This window comes from Nuphar pumila, chromosome 2, assembly GCF_984573655.1.
Source record: "Nuphar pumila chromosome 2, dmNupPumi1.hap1.1, whole genome shotgun sequence".
Classification (NCBI taxonomy): domain Eukaryota; kingdom Viridiplantae; phylum Streptophyta; class Magnoliopsida; order Nymphaeales; family Nymphaeaceae; genus Nuphar; species Nuphar pumila.
Window position 1 is genome coordinate 147,763,831 of NC_143250.1, and position 18,615 is coordinate 147,782,445.

General features: G+C 40.2%; 1 protein-coding gene and 1 pseudogene across 2 annotated transcripts; both read left to right on the forward strand.

Moving 5' to 3' along the window:
* The first annotated feature begins 2,144 nt into the window (after nucleotides 1-2,144).
* LOC149847583 (RING-H2 finger protein ATL58-like) lies at nucleotides 2,145-8,587 on the forward strand. Its single transcript, XM_089998466.1, has 3 exons — nucleotides 2,145-3,412; nucleotides 3,535-3,620; nucleotides 8,037-8,587. Exons 1-3 carry the CDS (start codon nucleotides 3,206-3,208, stop codon nucleotides 8,341-8,343), a joined length of 600 nt encoding a protein of 199 aa, XP_089854592.1. The 5' UTR covers nucleotides 2,145-3,205; the 3' UTR covers nucleotides 8,344-8,587.
* Nucleotides 8,588-12,058: 3,471 nt separating this feature from the next.
* LOC149847584 (phytolongin Phyl1.1 pseudogene) lies at nucleotides 12,059-14,566 on the forward strand (annotated as a pseudogene). Its single transcript, XR_016430393.1, has 2 exons — nucleotides 12,059-12,246; nucleotides 13,187-14,566. The product of XR_016430393.1 is annotated as a phytolongin Phyl1.1 pseudogene (transcript).
* Nucleotides 14,567-18,615: the final 4,049 nt, after the last annotated feature.

Consider the following 18,615-nt stretch of genomic DNA (forward strand, 5'->3'; position numbering starts at 1 on the left):
GTGAAACCTGCTTCCTAATCTTTCACAAATTGATCTGATTTCTTGACATTTCTCCACTTCCATCTCACTTCTTATGTTTTTCATATTTGAAATTAAATAAATTTTTTATAACAAGTTTTCATGTTGTGTTCATGTCATTTCTTATTTGCTTCTGCTCTTGATATTGGTTTCTATGTGTCTTTTTTGGTCATTTATCATGTGCTTGGGTAATTGTTTCAGAATTGTATTCGGTTTCTCGCTTTGTACTACTTTTTAACGGTCACTTTTTCGGTCTCGCTTCACACATTACTTCTCTTATTCATTTCAATTCAATTTTTAGAGAGAGAGAGAACACCACAAAGGTAAAAATATAAAAAATGGGATGTGCTTGCTTTCTAGTTTCCACTTGTAACCAAGTCAGGACAATTCTTTGGCAGTCATTGCTAACACCAAGAAAATGTCTTGACTCTTGACCTAGTTATTCTTTACGCGAACAGTCATGTGACATGTCCACCACCTTTTACATAAAAGTAGGTTCGGGCCTTTGGGAAGTAAAAGTGGTTGGAGGAAAGAAAGCAAATCAGTTGACAAAACTAACCACGTTGAATCGAAAATGACCTTCTAGCTACGGAAAGATGACACTACTAAGTTAAATACCGAATACTGGGTCCGGACCCGGACCCGTTTACCCTCAAGAGGTGAGCGAATCATCTGACTAATGTCATCCCCTTTCAACAGACTGCGAAGACTACAAATAAGAACGGAATTGCAAGCAATGCAAGAGATGAAATGTGGTTAGGGTCAAGGTGCAGCTGAATACGACCTTATTAGATCTAATATTATTGGACCTGAACTAGGGAAGGAACTATGTTACCGATACCAACCCTGGATTAGACTAGCTGTGGACATATTTTGGAGCCGTGGAGGGGCTCATTCAAGTGTCCATGGCTTGAAGTTGAATCATGGTTACCAGGAAACAAAATGAATACGTTAAGGTGAAGTGGAAGTGTTAAAAAGTAGCATGAATCACAAAGCAGGATTTGTTTTGGAAGGGACTGTGAATACGTGTGAGAAGCGAGAAAGGAAACGATGGATAAATGAGTTGGGGGAGGGAAGGAAAAATAAAATTTTAAATAATAATATGAAAAACACAAAAACAAAAGAAAAGCGAGGGAAGCAAGGAGAAAACAAGTGTAAAGTGAGTGAAAAGAGAAAGGGAAACGAGTGGCAAATAAAAACGACCCTAAAAGGAAGAGATTTGCAAAGCAAATGGGAAGCGTACTTACCTCAAATGAGAAGTTTCTTTTATTGGTGTTTTCCGTTTTGGAGGCGTGCTTGGAGGGTGCTTCCCTTAACTATGGCTTCAATTGCATTTATTGATACTGAGATGAACTACATCGAAAGAACTCCTGACTTGATCTCAATTCTTTTAGCCATAACCAGACTTAGACCCAAGGTTGCCAAAAAAAGGAAACAGAAAGAGAAAATGTCTTGCAAAATGAAAACGGAAAACAAGATTTTTCATGTGCATGCGAAACGGAAAATGAATGGAAAACGTTTTACAAGAAAAAAAAAATGTACCATAGGCGGAGCTTGGGGGGGGGGGTTGTAAAAGTCCAGTCCTAGCCCAGCCCTGATTAGGGATGGCAGTGGGGCGGGGGACAAGGTCTCCACCCCCGCCCTGCCTCAAGATTTTATCCTCCACCCTCGCCTTCATCCCCGTTTCATGTCCTCCATCCCCGGTTCAAACGGGGATGAGGCGGGGCGGGGATATTACGGGGAAAAGTGGTCGGGCGGGGACGGGGCGAGGCGGGGAAAAGTGCACGTCCATCCCCGCCTCCACCCCCGGACGGGGATGGATTTTAGCCTTAGTACCTGCCTCCATCCCCGGTCCAAACGGCGCGAGGCAGGGCCCCGCTTTCCCCCGGTCCACTGCCATCCCTAGCCCTGATTCCATATGAAATAGATTTTTATCCATTTTTTTAGCCCAGTCCTAGCCCAGCCCTGACTGCAGCAAATATGATTTGTCCATATGAAATAGATTTTTATTAATAATTGTAGCCATTTTTTATTTTATCTCCGACAAAAAAAAATCGGGGGCGCTGCCCCCAACCCTCTACTATCAAAACAGTTTTTTTGTTTTTTTTTTTCTACACTCCCAACCCCCCACACCCGACACACACACACAAATCCTAGCTACGCCACTGCCAGAAAAACATGTATCCCACAAAAGAAAAATGCATGTCAAAGCGTGCCCGGGAGCAGGAGGTAAGCCCATGGAGTTTTACACTGTCGGGACAGTGATCATAAGTAGGTCCAGCAGAGCGAGCGCGACTAGGTCTCTCTCTCGAGGGTGGTTTCTTCGTATCAATATAAAAAAAATGTGAGAAACACATAAAAAACTTATTTTCTACTATATGGGAAACGTGTTTTTTTTTGTGTTTCCCACGCATTTCTGTAAGCTGTGTTTATAGTTTTGAAAACGGTTTCTCGGAAACGCGTTTCCCGTGCTCCTATAGCGTTTCCGGTAACCCCGTCGGGGCCGGTCACAACCTGTAGGGTCCGTATTACTGTTAATTTATCAAAAGTTCAAGGAGGCTTCCGTAATTTCACCACACTTGTCATTTTCTCCCTTTTAGCCGTCTTCATCCCCTCTTTCTGATTGTCTGCGTTTTCTCGACCCTTTTGTCCTTGTTTTAACCTAGTTGGTTTCTCTCTTCTCTCTCTCGCTTGGTTCGCGTGTCTATAATTGGATAGTCCTTTTTCCAATCCTTTCAAGATATTTCTTGCTTTCCTCAATTGGGTATTTTCTTAGTGTCTTCAATCTCAGAATACAAAGCAAAGGATTTTTCGTTTTGTTTGCTGAAAGATCTTGGTAGTGTAGCCCTTGTTTTGAACCGTCTTACTTTTTTCTTTCCTTTTTCTGTTTGGCATTTGATTCGTTCATATGATTTTCTTACGAGTTCTAATGCAGTGATAGAGATCTGATTAAAGAATTTTGAGGTCTAGCAAGATATCATAGATTTTAGAAACCTTTTGGTTTCTCTTTCTCATAGCAGAAAAACAAGAAATCAATATTTTGGTTTTAGATTTTTTCTTCTGAAAAAGTATAACATATTCTGATCTTGGTTGGTAGATGGGTTTTCCTTCTGTTAGAGTAACTTGGGTGTAGACATTAGCTAAACTTTGCTCTTTTAGACTTTTGGGTGTTTTGAATTTTGGTGATATGTCCAATAACACTGCCCCACCGGGCTTCCTAGACGTTTCTCCGGAGCTCAAACTCTACCAAGCGTTCGTTTTCTCGGTGCCCATTTTCTTCACGTTCATCCTTTTGTTTCTGTTTTATCTCTTCTGTCTGAGGCGTCAAAGGGTCGATTGGTCGTCGTTGCGCAACATGAGGACTTCATACCAAGCTGGAGGGCTTTTCTCCGCTGTACGTTATCTGTTTCTGATTCCTCTGTTTGCTTGTGTGGTCATGGAGTTGTGTTCCTTTTCTTTTGTATTTCCTCTGTTCTTTTTTTCGACGACAACTGTTTTCTTTTATTGGTTTCTCAGCCTTCGGGGACGGGATTGAGAAAGGAGTTCAGAGAGATGCTTCCGATAGTCGTTTTCAAAGAGAGCTTCTTGATAAGAGAAACACAGTAAGTGATTTGTTGCCGTTGTGGGTATTGAGTTTTTGTGAGAATTTTATTGTAAGTTTGTTGTATGTGGCTTGTTCTCTTGATAAATTGAGATTATCTGTGTTGGTTGCCGTAGAGGACCCAACTTGAACCCTAGTTCGTTTGATCGAATGCATACTGGTGTTGTCCAATTTGTTAACGGTGTTCTTTCCAGGTTATGAAACAATGCTGCTTTGACTCATTTTTGCTTTAAAGTACTGACTGTTCAATGTTTCCCATCTGGTTTTCTCTTATGATGGTCACATCCTGCTTTGGTGAGTGTTGGTATTGTGTGTTTCTTTCTTTTGAGGGATTAGATCGGTCACTTTTTTTTTCAATTTATAACCGGAAGAAACCGCACCGGACATGAAGACCTGGTCACACTGGCTTAGCCTGCCATACCTACCGTCGTCATGTCAGGGGGCTTATGCTAGGCCTCAGCATGTGCAGAGGGGTGACACCCATGGGAATCGAACCTTGACCACGGCCAAGGCCCCACCCCACTACTCCAACCCCCCTTGTGACCGAAAGATTGGTCACCTTGATGACCTTGCATCTGGAAAAGAACTGCAAAGAAGTAAGCAATCTAGATTGAGTAGCTCAAGCTTATGAGATTGGTAATCTGATATCTTTTGCTCATGAATCAATAACGAGTTTTCTCTTTCCCTGCTTATTGCACTATGAGGGTAACTGATGTTATAACTGAACTGTCAAGCTCAGATGAGTCGATATCAGCATATAGGTAGCCAATTCGAACAACATCAGCCTAATTGTATTGTTCTGAATTGGTGGACTTAACTTTGCCCATGCAGCTGCTTTCTGAAATTCCAATAAGCTATATTCCCTTAGCTAGTTGACACATTATGCTGCAGCAGTAGCAGCCTTGTTTTGATTTCAGTTGTTCCCAACCAAACCGATGTAGGAGGCACAAGTGTACATCTGAAACATAACGTATTGGAATTACTGTACGTTGACCTGAAAGGAAAGAGATAGATGGGATGCTTGTGGACATCTGAAACAAAAAACTATTGTTAGGTTAATATTTCTCTTACGCATTGTCCATCGAAAAGCGCAATCCCTCTTTCCCAGCAGGCTGCCTTTTAGGGATGCCCCATGTGTCAAGGTCCTATCCTTTCTTTTTGGTTGGTGGCAAGCTGGCGGCATATTCCATGTCAACCACCAGCAATATCAATCAATGCTGATGCATCTGGTCTCTTGCATTGTGGACTTTATGAATCACATTCTCCAGCTTGTATCCTCAATGTGGTTTTAGAGTGTGTTCTAGGATTTAGGATTACCTTTAGCATGAATCCGAGTTTTTAGGCATATAGGCTTGGTGGCATTATTTATACCCTGAAATGATGCTCTCTTTCCACTGCAGATTTACTATCACCATAGTTCATGTTGAGGCACCAGAGGATGCTTCATGCTACTGGTATTAGAGTCATGACTCATGACTTTGTCTTTACTGACCATATCTGGGTGCATACCCAACGCAAGGTTTACAAATTAGCTTTTGATGTAGGTAAGCTAAGATTGGCGGCATTTTGTAGTATCGGCGGCGATGTGGCTTTATACCGCATGCATTACATCTCTTAAGAGGACTTCTTGAAGTAAAAAATTGGGGTTTCTCACATTGTTCTTATGTCTTGGAGCCTCTTCTTAGGCTTCTGGTAAGCGGTAGCGGTGCCTTGGGATGATTATTGAAATGGATTGGTGATATTTGCCCATGACTGATGGCGTGTGAACAATGAAAAGGTTGTAAAGGTGCTCTGCTATAGCTTTATAGCAGCGTTATCCAAGTTCTATTCAGCTGATAGGTGTTCAGTAAGCTGAATCTACTAGAGCCAAAAATGCAGGAACATGGACCAACTGAATTGAGATGAAATATTGAATCATTTTTATTAACTGTTGATGTGATGCAGGAGCAGAGCAGAAGACCCGGGTTCATAAGGATCCGTTTGATTCACTTTGATGTTTTTGAATTTTTTATCATTTGGATCATTTTATAATGGATATTGGATCCGATATTTAGATTTTATTAGATTAAGTTAATTAAGAAGAGTTAATTTTTTAGGAGTTTATCGGATTAGTTAATTTACTTGGATTGGGATTTGGAAGACATCATCTATAAAAAGATGAGACGTAGAAGGGGATGAAAGCTTGGTTGATTAATCATTCTGAACTTTCTATGAACTCTATTTCATACCCTCTTTTTCATAGTTGATAGTGTAAATCGTAGATCGTAACGTAGTTTCTCGTGAATCAAGCAACCAGTTTGCATCAATTGGTATCAGAGCTCAAGTTCTCAGTTCGAGGATCTGCGATGTCACAAGATTCAAAAAGCAAATCAATTGAGGCTATGAAGACACTTGTTGGTTGGTTGGACAACGGCGTGCATGAGATGAACGTGAACGTAAATCTGAGGCTCAATACTTTGATGTGTGACATGACGTCAATGATAATGATTATGGCGCGGTTAGGGTCACATACTGAACATCAGGGTTGCAACGGCTCTGCCCTCATCAATTCCACATCTAACAACACTGTTGAGAAGGATGCGCCCACGAACAACCCGAGCCTTCGGGGGTTTGAAGTCATCGACGCTGCCAAGACCCGGCTCGAGGCAACATGCCCGAACACAGTTTTCGTGTGCAACAACAGGCGGAATGCGAGATTATCGAGCGATAGGTCCAGATCTTTTATTCATGAACTTCTTCATATTGGATCAAACCAGTCTTAGAGTCATTCAATTCATTTAATTCATATCATAATTGGGACTCATATGACCATGGATGGTTTGGGAAGAATATGACTGGCCTTCCAACACATATTCTAGCAGTTTGGACCAGAGTTACTAGAAACGTCCTATGGAGTGGGGAAGCGTGAAAAGTCGTGCTTTCGAAATGTGTTGGGAAGCGCAAAAAAATTTTGAGCACGCTTCCCAATTTAGGAGAAGCTCGCTTCTTTTTTTTTATTTTATTTTATTTTATTTTTCTCTTTTTTCTCTTCCCCCTCGCTTTCGGTTCGCTTTTAAGTCGTCCCACGCTTTCCGCTTCCTAAAATTTTAAAAGTTCCTCGCTTCCGCTTTCTGTATCGCTTCCCGCTCTCGCTTTCTTGACTGGCAACTCTGGTTTGGACCATCGAATTTGTGGAGCAACACACAGATTCTATTCTGTATTGTGAGTCCAAAACCCACAAAGTGGAATAAGATTGGAAAAAGTACAAGCGGGATCCAGACTTGAGGGCAATTCTTCTCCTACCCGTAGAGAATAATGCAAGAGCAAAGCCGAAGACCCAGGCCCATAAGGATTTGTTGGATCCACTTTAATGTTTTTGGATCATTTTTATCATTTGGATCATTTTTTAGTATTTGGATCATTTTATAATGGATCTTGGACTTGACATTCAGATTTTATTAGATTAAGATAATTAAGAAGAGTTTTAATTTTTTTAAGAGTTTATCAGATTAGTTAGTTTACTTGGACTGGGATTTGAGAGATCTCATCGATAAAAAGATGAGAGCCCTATTTTGAAGGAAATGCCTGATTGATTAATTATTCTGAAGTTGATTTCTCTTTCCCTTCTCCCTTTAAACTCTAGTCCCTCATTTTTGCCTCTCCCTTCACTCTCTAAACTCTATTTTTTGTTTTTTTTCGTAGTTGATAGAGTAAATCTTTAGGCGAACGTAGATTTTTGTGAATCGGGAAACCGATTTGCATCATGATGGATACTTGAATGCCGCCTCGCCTACCTACGGTTTGAACCCACAGTTTGTGATGATTCTCATTGTGAACTTGATCTGTGTAGCTCTCCAGAGTCCTGACAATTTTCGTCGAAACACTGCATCCTGTGGTTGAGTTGGTCTCAGGGACTTGGAAGTCCAATGCTCATGGCATCTTTCTTCTTGGATTGTTTCCAAGTCGCACCTGTGGCGCTCAAGTACAGTGTTCTCATGCAGTTCCCATTTAAGAATCGTAAATTGTGTGTACAGAGTTTAGCATATGTAGTATCCTTGCACCATATTGCCACACATTACTTTAGTATGTATAGTAAAATACATGTGCCATTCCACCTAGCTTTTTCCAAAACTGCGCTGTGTATGTGCGAGTGTGTATACTTGGGCCACTAAGACCCCTGAAGAGATGGTGCAGGTGGTTGTGTGGTTGATAATTGACAAGATTGAATCATCTGAACTTTTGGTTACGAAAACCAACAGTCTACAACTGCATGTGGACATCAATAGTTATGCCTTTCCTGATCATTGTTTCAACTGACTGCTTTTGACGAGCTCATGTAGGCAGCATGAATATAAACTTGTGCCAGAGGAGACTATGATTCCACTTGCATTGTGTCAAGAATCTTTGTCTTGATCAAAACTATGTTGAATCTCTGCAGATGCTCTGTCTGTCTTGTGGACTATGAGTCCAATGACCGGCTCCAGCAGATACCATCTTGTGGGCACACATTTCACATGCAGTGCATTGATAACTGGCTCACTAGGAACACAACATGCCCGCTTTGTCGGACTTCACTCTTACCAGCATCCAAAGCCATGGCACCTTCGGCGTCAGATGCTGCTGAAGCTGTCAATGTTGCTGTGGAGAGAGAAAGCGGGGGTACTGCTTCTTCGCAGAATTCTGATAGAGTTTCACATATTGTGGTGAGCAGCATTGAATGTACTGATCAGATTGCACGGTCCTGAGCTTTATAAAGATTCAGGGAGGTCCTATAGCTTGCTGTGGTTGAAGTCCCTGGGCCGATTGACAGAAGTTTCTGCACCTCAATTGAGTCTTCTCACATTCAAATCCTAACGTTGGTTATCCCTTAGCTTGGCCCTCAAAACAACCATGGTCCAACCTGTTTCTTTGCATGCATTTATGCAGCATGCTTGTGAAAATCTTTCTTGTATCAAATGGAAATTATGGAATTCAGGTTTGTTTTCGCAATTGTTGCATGCCAAAATCTTGTATAAGTTCAGCGTGTGTGGGGTTTACCTCGCAGGGAGGTGGGCCCAATAAGTGATCCAGTTCTCAGCGAGGGCTCCTCATCATAAAAAAAAAAGTTCACACAAAAAAAAAAATCAGTGCATATGCGTGGACCAAGTGCGGCACACACACACACACATACAGGGGCATACCAGCGCTAATTGAATTCCAATGCCTGTGTCATGTTTGTATCTGTGTTTGTATCCGTGTGACGTTGATCCTATGCTGTTTGGGCCGAGTCTCTTGGAGCATTTTCAAATAAGGCAAGTCAAAGGTCAGGGATGATGCTCAGCTTGAGATTTTCGATCACTGTACTGACCCCAGATACTTATCACAGAGACACAAGTATCATGCTTCAATGACACAAGGCAATCTCTAATATATCAAACAATAATTATGGGAGATCCACTCTTCCTCAGGCCTCACCTCAACCAGCCCCTTCTTTATCCCCAAATAATCTGACCGGTTCAACCTCAAGAAACTCATAGGATACATATTCACAACGGTAGGATCTCTCTCTCCTATATATATATATATGAAAATGAAAACCTACCCATTAAAAAACATGCCAAACTTAACCACCATACGTTTTATTGGATTTTTTATGCTTTTTTCAAAATTCTGATCGTACAGATGTGATATACATGCTGTTTTTATAGGAATCAGTTCTTGGAGCATTTGATTCTGATGCATGGATAGGTTTTTATAAGTTTCAAAAATCAATGGCGTACAATTTTCATAAATTTTTGAGGCTCTAAATACCATTTTTTCTATCCAACATTCATGATCCAAGTATCGATTTCTAGTAAATCAATTGTGTTGAACACATTTGTACGGTCAAATTTTGAAAAAAAAAATTACTAAAAATTTTTCATTGGGTAGGTTTTGCATATTTTGGAGTGTGTAGGTTTTCATTTTCCTATATATATAGTCACTAGAATATTAGAACTCAAAATATGGGCATTTTCAATACTTTTTTTGCAAATTCAACATGTGGATATGCTTAGCGTGGTGAATTTGCTAGGAATCAACCATTGGATCATGCATTTTTTATGAAAAAATATGATTTTTGAATACTTGAATATTTATGAAGATTATGAGCCATTGATTTTAAAGCCTTAAAAAATCTCATTTATGCATCAAAATGAGATGATTCAAGAACGGGTTCTTGTAAAACCAAACATGTAGATCACATCCATACAATTAGATTCAAGAGAAAAGAAAATATATTCATGAAATCACGGTTCACACATTAGTTCTCATATTCTAGTGATTATATATTATATGGCTACTAGCGTCTTGCAAGTCCCAACATGACCCACAGTTACCTACGAGTTCCCTTAGTTTTTATGTTTTGTCACCAAGGGAAAGCCTTATAAAAACGAAAGTCACTTAATGGGGGCCCGCGTTATAAACCACCCAACTTTTCATGCCCACGTTAGGGCCTGAGTAGGCATGTGCCCATCATGGCCTCAAAAATCCCCTTTTAACAGTACCGGATGGTGCACTATAGTATGATTTTAAGATTTTTTGTGTTTTTTTTTTTTGCAATTGTTTGACCATTCAAATATTTTTGCAATGCAGACATTGAATTGATATTTCGTACTTTTTTTAATATTTACACGGACCGACCTTCCTTGAGATCAAAGGCCTAGTCGTCGTGCTGGCTGTGACTGCCGTTCTTACAATCAGTGTCATGACAACATGAAACTCTGTGAGCTTACCTCTTGCCCTAATGGGAGTACTAGAGATTTATTTTATTAATGATTTCATAACTATTTGATTTTTTAATATATTATTATAATTTATTAGTAATTATATTTTTCTTTTCACTGTGCATTTGTGCCCACACTAATTTAAATTTTAGGCTCCACCGACGGCAGGAGCTCCCTTATCCTAGTCGATATCACTATGCCGATAAAACAGAAGTTGGTATGATGCTCACAGTTGTTACAGTATAAAGGAGTGAAGTTGCTTTTGAACATTCTAAAGGACGGCAATTTATCCCCGGACACGATTCATTTGATTAATTAGTTACCAATAGAATCGTCGGAAATTATTAACACGGCCAAGAGTAAAACATCCACACATAATAAAAAGATATTGATCTGCACACAACTTTCAGTGAACCCAAATAAATGAAGGGTTGCTACCATAGTTTTCTCTAATCGAGTATATAGTAAGATTATATGAGCATTTAACTACTGTCCAAGTAATTAATAATCAGGTTTAAGTTTGGGTTTTTTGGGTCACGAAAATAAAATCTCAAATCCAGACCCACATAATTTTAGAAACATATTTTTATTAAAAATATATCTAAGATTTGAATCGGGTCAGGTACTTGGGGGTCGGCACTTTTCATTGCCATTATTACCTGAGAAATTAGGTTCGGATCAAATCGAGTACCCGACACAAACCAAACCCATTTACAGTATGGAGCCCAAGGCCCCATTGCAATCTCCTTTAGTCCGACCCCTACCAGTTATACAACTATATCATTGGATGGGTTTTGAAATTGCAACGTCCTAACACAAGGTGACGTGTACTAGGTGCTCCTACCAGACAAGCTGAGCTCCTGGGGTAAATGTCAATGAATCCTTATACCATAGGGCCCATCTTATGTCATATGACCCGATCTGTGTTGGGAAAGGGGCCAAGGTCCAATGTTTATCCATTAATGCGTTCCTCTCTCTCTCTCTCTCTCTCTCTCTCTCTCTCTCTCCTTATTTCATGAGGAAATATGTAAGTTCCTTGTTTCATAAGGAAATAAATAAGCCAGTGACTTACATGAGTAAACCATCACATACAAAGATTTTGTTCTCTAAGGCTTGAACCATTCTAAGAGGGCTAACTCTGTGGGAATTCGGAGACAGCCCAAATACATGGATATTCGGATCAGGAACAGACAAAATTTGCAAAAAAAACATCCTGGATCCAACCCATTAGTTGCACCCCTATGAATGACCGATCCAATATTGCCAGCGTCACATAAAATTCAAAGTATGGATTAGGAGGAAAGGCTTACCATGCCCAGATCCGATTTGCTTAAATCTAAATTTATATACACAGTCTGATCTTGTCAGATCCTTTATTGGATTTGGATTTGGACTATTGCAAAATCACAAAACAGTACCCAACCTGATCGACTAATCAGATACGATTCTTCAAACAGAACCTGGCTAGACGGACTAGAGCTCGGTTGGATATCCGACCCAACCCGTACCATTTACATCCTTGCTCCCCACAGGATGGGCCCAGCTCATTTAAAGTACCCAGTTGGAACTGGGCCCTACGAGAGCGGACCGAGTAAATCATGAAACCTGTCCTTTGTGGTGGGGCCCATTAGCTTTAGTATGCAAGCAGCATGATTACGACGCGGACGCACGGCTGCGATGGCTTGTTGATTGTTTCAAATTGTAGATAGGGGTGGACTTGGGCGACGACAAACTCCATTTTTTTTCGTTGCGGCATTTCGTCGAACAGTTTGCAACGACGGAGTACGCCTCTCTCTCTCTCTCTCTCTCTCTCTCTCTCTCTCTCTCTCTCTCTCTCTCTCTCTCTCCATTTTCGGAGATCGTCGTCCCTGGTGTCAAGCAGAGTTGGACGGCTAGTAGTCGCAGGTATGGAAATGAGCCCCCATCTGTCCTTCCCTCACCAAAGAAAAAGTCTCTAATATTAGTCGGGTTTCTCGTCAGAAACAGTTTTCCCGGATTCCCCCTCGTTATGCAAACCCGTAGATAGCGGGGAATCATCGGGGAAATCGAGGGTCGACGTCGTTTCTTTTTTTTTATCTCCTCTTTTTCATATTTGGAGATAACCTAAAACGTTCCTTTCTTGGTCAATTCTGGGAAAAAACTTGGCTTGTTGGTCTCATGGGAATTTTCTGTTAGGGAAATAGAGAACGATGGGAGTTTCGGTTTAGGTGTTTCTTTTTTGAGGTTTTTGAGCCTCTGGTTCTGAAAGGCTTGATGGGTTTTGATGAGAAATCGAGAATTTTCATAATCGAGTTCTCAATTTGATCAAGGATTGTCATTTATTCCTGAGTTTTGGAATCCCGCAAACTGAAAAGGTCAGTCCCTACAATCCATTGGGACTTTGCTTTTCTTTCTGGGATTTGAATCCCTGGAAACCAAAAGGATCGTTGAGTTTTTTTTCATGAGATTTTGGAACCGAAGAATTGCGGTTCCTTAGTTTTCTAGGGCTCTAGATGTAGAAACTTGCGGTACCCATGTTGGGATTTGTGGTTTTTGTTAAACCTTCTGGGAGATTCATGGGTAATTCGGATTCCCCAATTTCTCTTTTCTTCTTTTCCTGCCTAAACTGAAGGCGGAGAATTGGTTGCGGTTCTCGTTTGTATCAATTCTGCAATTGAGGATTTTGAAACCCGAGACCAAGATTTTAGAACGAATTTTTGGTTCATTACGAGGGCCTAGAAAGAGAGAAGACCCAGCCTTCTCCTTTTCTTTCTGGAGATTTTGTGCATCAGGATCAGAATCTGGAGATTGTAGTTTTCTCCTCCTTCCTTTGTTGGGCATTAACATTCCTCTGGGGTTTATACAGATGGGTTCCATCCCGAACACTGTCTACTATTGCTGTGTTTCTAAAGAAACAAGAGTTCTTGCTGCATATAGCCGCGGAGATCCGGAGATTGAAAAATGGGCACCTCTGTGCTTAGAGAAAACGCCTCCCTTTCATGCTTGTTACTTCCAGACGGTCCTGAACCGAATCTTTGCATTTCTAATGGAAGATGAGCATGTTTATTTCGTGATTGCTGATGAAGGCCTTGGAAAATCGGGTGTCAAGGAATTCCTCGAACGCGTAAGGGATAATTTTAAGAAAGTATTGAAGAAAGGTGGAAAGGGTAGTTTGCGCTTGACATCTTTATGTCTCCGCCAAGAATTGGTTCCGGTTCTTCGCCGCCTTATTTCATCTCTAGAAGGTGTTCCAAGAATGGATTATGATCGTTTGAAGGATCCTTATTCAAATCAATGTGCTACTCATGCAGATTCTGAGGATCTGTTTTTGAATATCCAGATGGATGGTTTGGATGGCAAGACCAATTTGCAGACATCTACGGAGGCGCCATTGTTAGGAAAAATCTGCAAGTCTGAGAAGTTTCCCAGGGAGCTAGCAGAAGTTAGGAAAGATATGGCAGAAGACCAAGAGAAAACAACAGATAAAGGGCGTAAGGTAGATGTGGTGGTCGATTCGAACAAGAACAGAATTGTTTTACCGGTATTTTCTATACAGAAGAGCGAAAACACCAGGGTCAGAGCTGAGCAACATGCGCGAAAGATGTGGTGGCGCCACGTTCGAATAGTTCTTGTTGTTGACATGCTGTTGTGCTTGATTCTGTTTGGAATTTGGCTTGGCATATGTAATGGATTTCAGTGTGTCAATGGCTGACAGGCAAAGTGGACAAGTTGGAAAGATGTTGCAGGAAAATCTGCTTATACCAATGGATTTTCTTCAAAGGATGCCTAGGCCTTCACCTTCCTCGAGGTCTTGTTGTAAATATTTCTCCAAGGATTTCTTCCATAGAAATCTCAGACCATTCAACAGATGAGATCTCAGAGGGTCAGAAACCATCATTTTCCTAGGCATTGTCTGTACCAGTAGTTTTGGTCGGAGTTGCATATCACATGCTTTGCTTAGAAGAGTTGATCCATAACAACTGAAGCTGTAAAACACACACCATAAAGGTAAATACAATCACTTGGGCTGGTTGCACAGCGGCGGGGTCAATAGGTCATCATTGTAGAGAACCTGGTATCTCTTGTTCTTGGCTCAGTCTCATGGTAGAAGTGATTTTCAGCTATTACTTTTATATGATCTTAAGCTTCATTGTCAATATCTTGTTCTTCTTTACCACCATCACAGTAACTTCTGCAACTGTTTCTACTCAGTGAAGGATGAAGTTTCTCTACGTTTAGTTTGTTTCCTTCTTTGTTCTCAAATCATATACATCTATTGCTGCTTATATTTTACAACTGAAACATCTCTTGAGCGATCTTGTATGAATGAGGCAGGGATATCAAATTTGATCTTGATTTTTGTGCTGAATTTCTTCCATGGAAAAGCCACAGGTGAAGAGTGACGACAGCTAACTTTTCTTGATTATCATAGTAGTTAGTTTTAATCTGCAATTTAAGGCATGTTTGTCTGCATCTCATGTGATTTGAGACTCACCTGTGATTCTATCTCATGTGATTCAAAATCGCACGGTGGACAATGTGATTTCGAATTGCATGAGGGCATGTTTGATATGCCTTCAATCACAATACTATCTCAAGGTTAGTGGAACGTGAAAAAGTATAATTTGTGATTGTGATTGTGATTGTGATTGTGATTGTGATTGTGATTGTGTTTGTCTTGAATCTTGTGAAAGTTGGTCACAAGCCTTGTGACCAACAATCACAGTTTCTTTCTCACCTGTGACCAAAACAAACATGGAAAAGTTAGTAAAACGGCCCCTAATGTGATTTCCAATCGCATGGGAATTCCATCTCATGCTTGCTTCCACATTGAAAAATGTGGCGAATGAGAATCCTTCTCTTATAATTGTGATTGAAGGATTTTTATTTGGAGCCAAGCAAACTTGGTAATCGAAAGAAGCATAGCCCAGTAAAGACTTTCAATGAAAATTGTTTGTTTATGGCTGCTTGGCCAATATAAAAGTTCACATGAAACGTCACCTGAAACCAACCATTTTGTTCCTTTGTGCATTAGCGGCCCTGCAGGATTTTGGAGCAAGAGTCCATATTCAAACTTGATTATTCTACTGGATATGTTATAAAATGTGACCTGAATGAACACTTAACCTAATGTTGATACGTTGAGTCTTTGAGCATGTACTGTCGCGTCTAGTCTCTCTCATAATCTCTGTTTTCTTATGATGCATCTAAAAGATGATTTTCAGTCTCTTTTTAACCATAGCACATGAAGACAAAGACATGAAAATAATTCAATAACTACCCCCAAGAGGATAGTGCAAGACCTGATGAAAAAACAATTAAGTTATCGGTTGTATCATAAAGTCACTCATATTTTATCGCCATCCTCTCCATGAAGGAATATGTGCTTGTGGAGGACCTTTTTTGCTAGCTGGTTCTGTACATGTGATCAGCTGCTACAAAGACAAATGTAATTTCTAAATGCTGTTGTTGCCGAACCAAGTATTTTTATTTTGCTAATAGAATTCCAGTCCTTTTTAGCCTCAAGGGCAATAAATATCATATCCTAATTGAGAATGTTGTTTCCAATCTGATTCTGACACCAAATTATGCAAATTACTAGGGACTGATCAATACTCTGTTATTGCTTTTGTGCTGGTCTTAGGATCTGCCTGATATTGATATGGGCTTGTCAGAAGTGATACAGTTTTTTTTTTTGGATAATCAAGGAAAAACCACCTTGTTCACCAAATTCTTTAGTGTAAAAAAATCCTAAGACCCCTTGCCCACCAGGGAAGGGAGCACATGTAGCTTCAGCCTCGCAATAACTGATGCACGCGCACCTGTTGGGTTTTGAACTCATGATGTCATGTCAACGTAGTGATATTCATAAACTCACCTGTGCCAAATGAGCAATCACGCTAAACGGATGACCAAGAGTGTTTTTCTTTTCAAAAGTTTTATCGAAACAAATTTTGTTGAGACAGTTTGCTAACCATTCTCTTGATTTATCTAATTTAAAACAATTTTCTGGAATTTATTCATTCAAGCATTTGAAGCCAGATTGTTGCATTTTTTTATGAGCTGATTTGATCCAGGGCACATTTAGGGGGCATTTCATCCGGAACAGGCCTGGACAAGGACACCCTGTCCTGTTCACAGACAGACCTAGACAAAGAAGGTAAAAAAAAAATCAAAAAATAACTGTCCTGTCCTTCCCTGTTCCCAGAGAGGACAGAACACTCCCGAGCACAAAAACACCATCCCAGAGGGATGCTTTTTCAACATTGTCCCACGCATCCGCAGCACCGTCATCAGCATGATCAAATGCCCCCTTATGGCAAAGTATCATCGTTGGATCATAAATTTTAAAATTATGATAAATCCAACTCAGACCTGGACTCCACCACTGCTTTCCCACAGTGGGAATTTGTTTCAGGGCCCATGGAAAAGAGGGTCAATTTCATACTTAAATGTCCTTTATTTGTCATGTCTTTTTTTTTTTTTTGGGGGGGGGGGGGGGGGGGGGGGGTGCAAAGGGCATGTTTGAAAGCGGAAAATTGATAGCACAATGCAAGTAGGAAAGAAAAACTGTTCCAAATGAGAAATTTTTTTGAAAAGTTTTTCCAAAAGGAGTGATTTTTATAGAAAAATTTCCTCCACATGGGGGTGGAGGAATTTTTCCTATCCAAAATTCTTTTTATATCAAGGCAATCATTCACCCACAACACCTCTCGTATCATGGGCTGCAAGGAGAGCTTCGTTCGTCTTCATCACACCCACCACCATTTCCAGGTCTCTCTCTCTCTCTCTTCCCATCCTGTTTTTCTCATGCTACACAAACAAGCAAAAAATCACTTAGAAAGGTTATCATATCAAAACTTCTCATAAACCAAATGGACTCTGCTTGTTTGGTAGGAGCAGCTAGTGCATGTCACCTTGTATTGGGACATTGCAGGTTCAAAACCCAATGGCATAATTGTATAACTGGTAACCCCAGCTTGCTTTTAAAAAAAACAAAACTTCTTTTCTTTTTCAGTTAGAACTTTTCCTATTCTAAACATGCCCCAACACAAAATAATTTTCAAGCCTGCAAACTGAAGAACAAACAGAATGCCTCGCAAAAACATGGTTGCAAACAATGAGAGAGAGAAATATTCTTTTATACATACAATCTGCCAATGTATCAAAGTCAGGCTTTCAAAGAACCAAACATGAACCCTCACCCAAGGTTACAAGAAGCTTCTTAGGTAGGTGGAAAGTGCTTTTCAAAAACTCGCTTCAGATGCATGATACTCACTTCCAAAACTTCATGAGCAGATGCGTGATACTCACTTCCAAAACTTCATGAGCAGATGCGTGATACTCACTTCCAAAACTTCATGAGAAGCTCGATTCCCTCACACTTCTTACACACACATGGTATGTGTTTCTTATGTGCTTCTCACATTTCTTTTCATGTATTTCCTTCCACCCTTCCACTCACTTCCCATGGACTTTCTCTAAATTGATAACAATCATTGTTAGATTTTAACAAAATATTAACTCTTTTAATGAAAAATCATGAAATATAAGAATAATCAATTTTATTTTAGTTTTTATTTGCTTCCTATTCAGTTGCCATGTTTTATTTTTTACTCATGTTTCGCTTTTAAATTGATACTTTGTTTCCCTTTTCTATTAATTTCAAAATACCTCACTTCTCGCTTCCGCTTCCTAGTTTGACAACATTGCCCTCACCTGTTACCATAAAACTGTCTGGATTTTAACACTAACCCCATGGAACCAAACCACTCACCAAAGGAGGCCACAACAGTCTTGAAGAATCGCCAGTCTACATTCACCATCACTCCAGCCAAAAAAAGAGTGGAAACTAAATCTGAAACCTCAGCTAAACAAACTGAGCAGGAAACCACGTATCATCTCTCCCACTCTAATTCTGGGTTCGCGAACTCTTTGTCTACAGATTTTGAATGTTTTACAGAGTGTAGACTTGAAAGGATTCGCAAGCATTTGGTTCTCCTGGACACTGATCAGATCCCAGCCCATAATGTGTGGCAAAATGTACTGCAAATCACAAGAGCTACATACTCCGAAGTAACTAGAAAATGTAATAAAAAAAAAAACATGAAAAGACATCAAGTTACAAATCACTACAAGACTACAAAAGCAGCATAGGAAATCACCAAGCATACCAAAATAATTAGTTCTACCATTTAGTTTAGTAAAATGCAACAATATATCATGGGCACTCCATAATATTTTAGATGAAAGAAAAAGTGTTCATTGCCACAGCTTCTAGCCCAACGTACAATA

Coding starts and splice junctions, on each gene's coding strand:
- LOC149847583 (XM_089998466.1), top strand. CDS start 3,206: ATGTCCAATAACACTGCCCCACCGGGCTTCCTAGACGTTTCTCCGGAG. Junction 3,413..3,534: donor CTGGAGGGCTTTTCTCCGCT/GTACGTTATCTG, acceptor TTGGTTTCTCAG/CCTTCGGGGACGGGATTGAG. Junction 3,621..8,036: donor TTCTTGATAAGAGAAACACA/GTAAGTGATTTG, acceptor GAATCTCTGCAG/ATGCTCTGTCTGTCTTGTGG.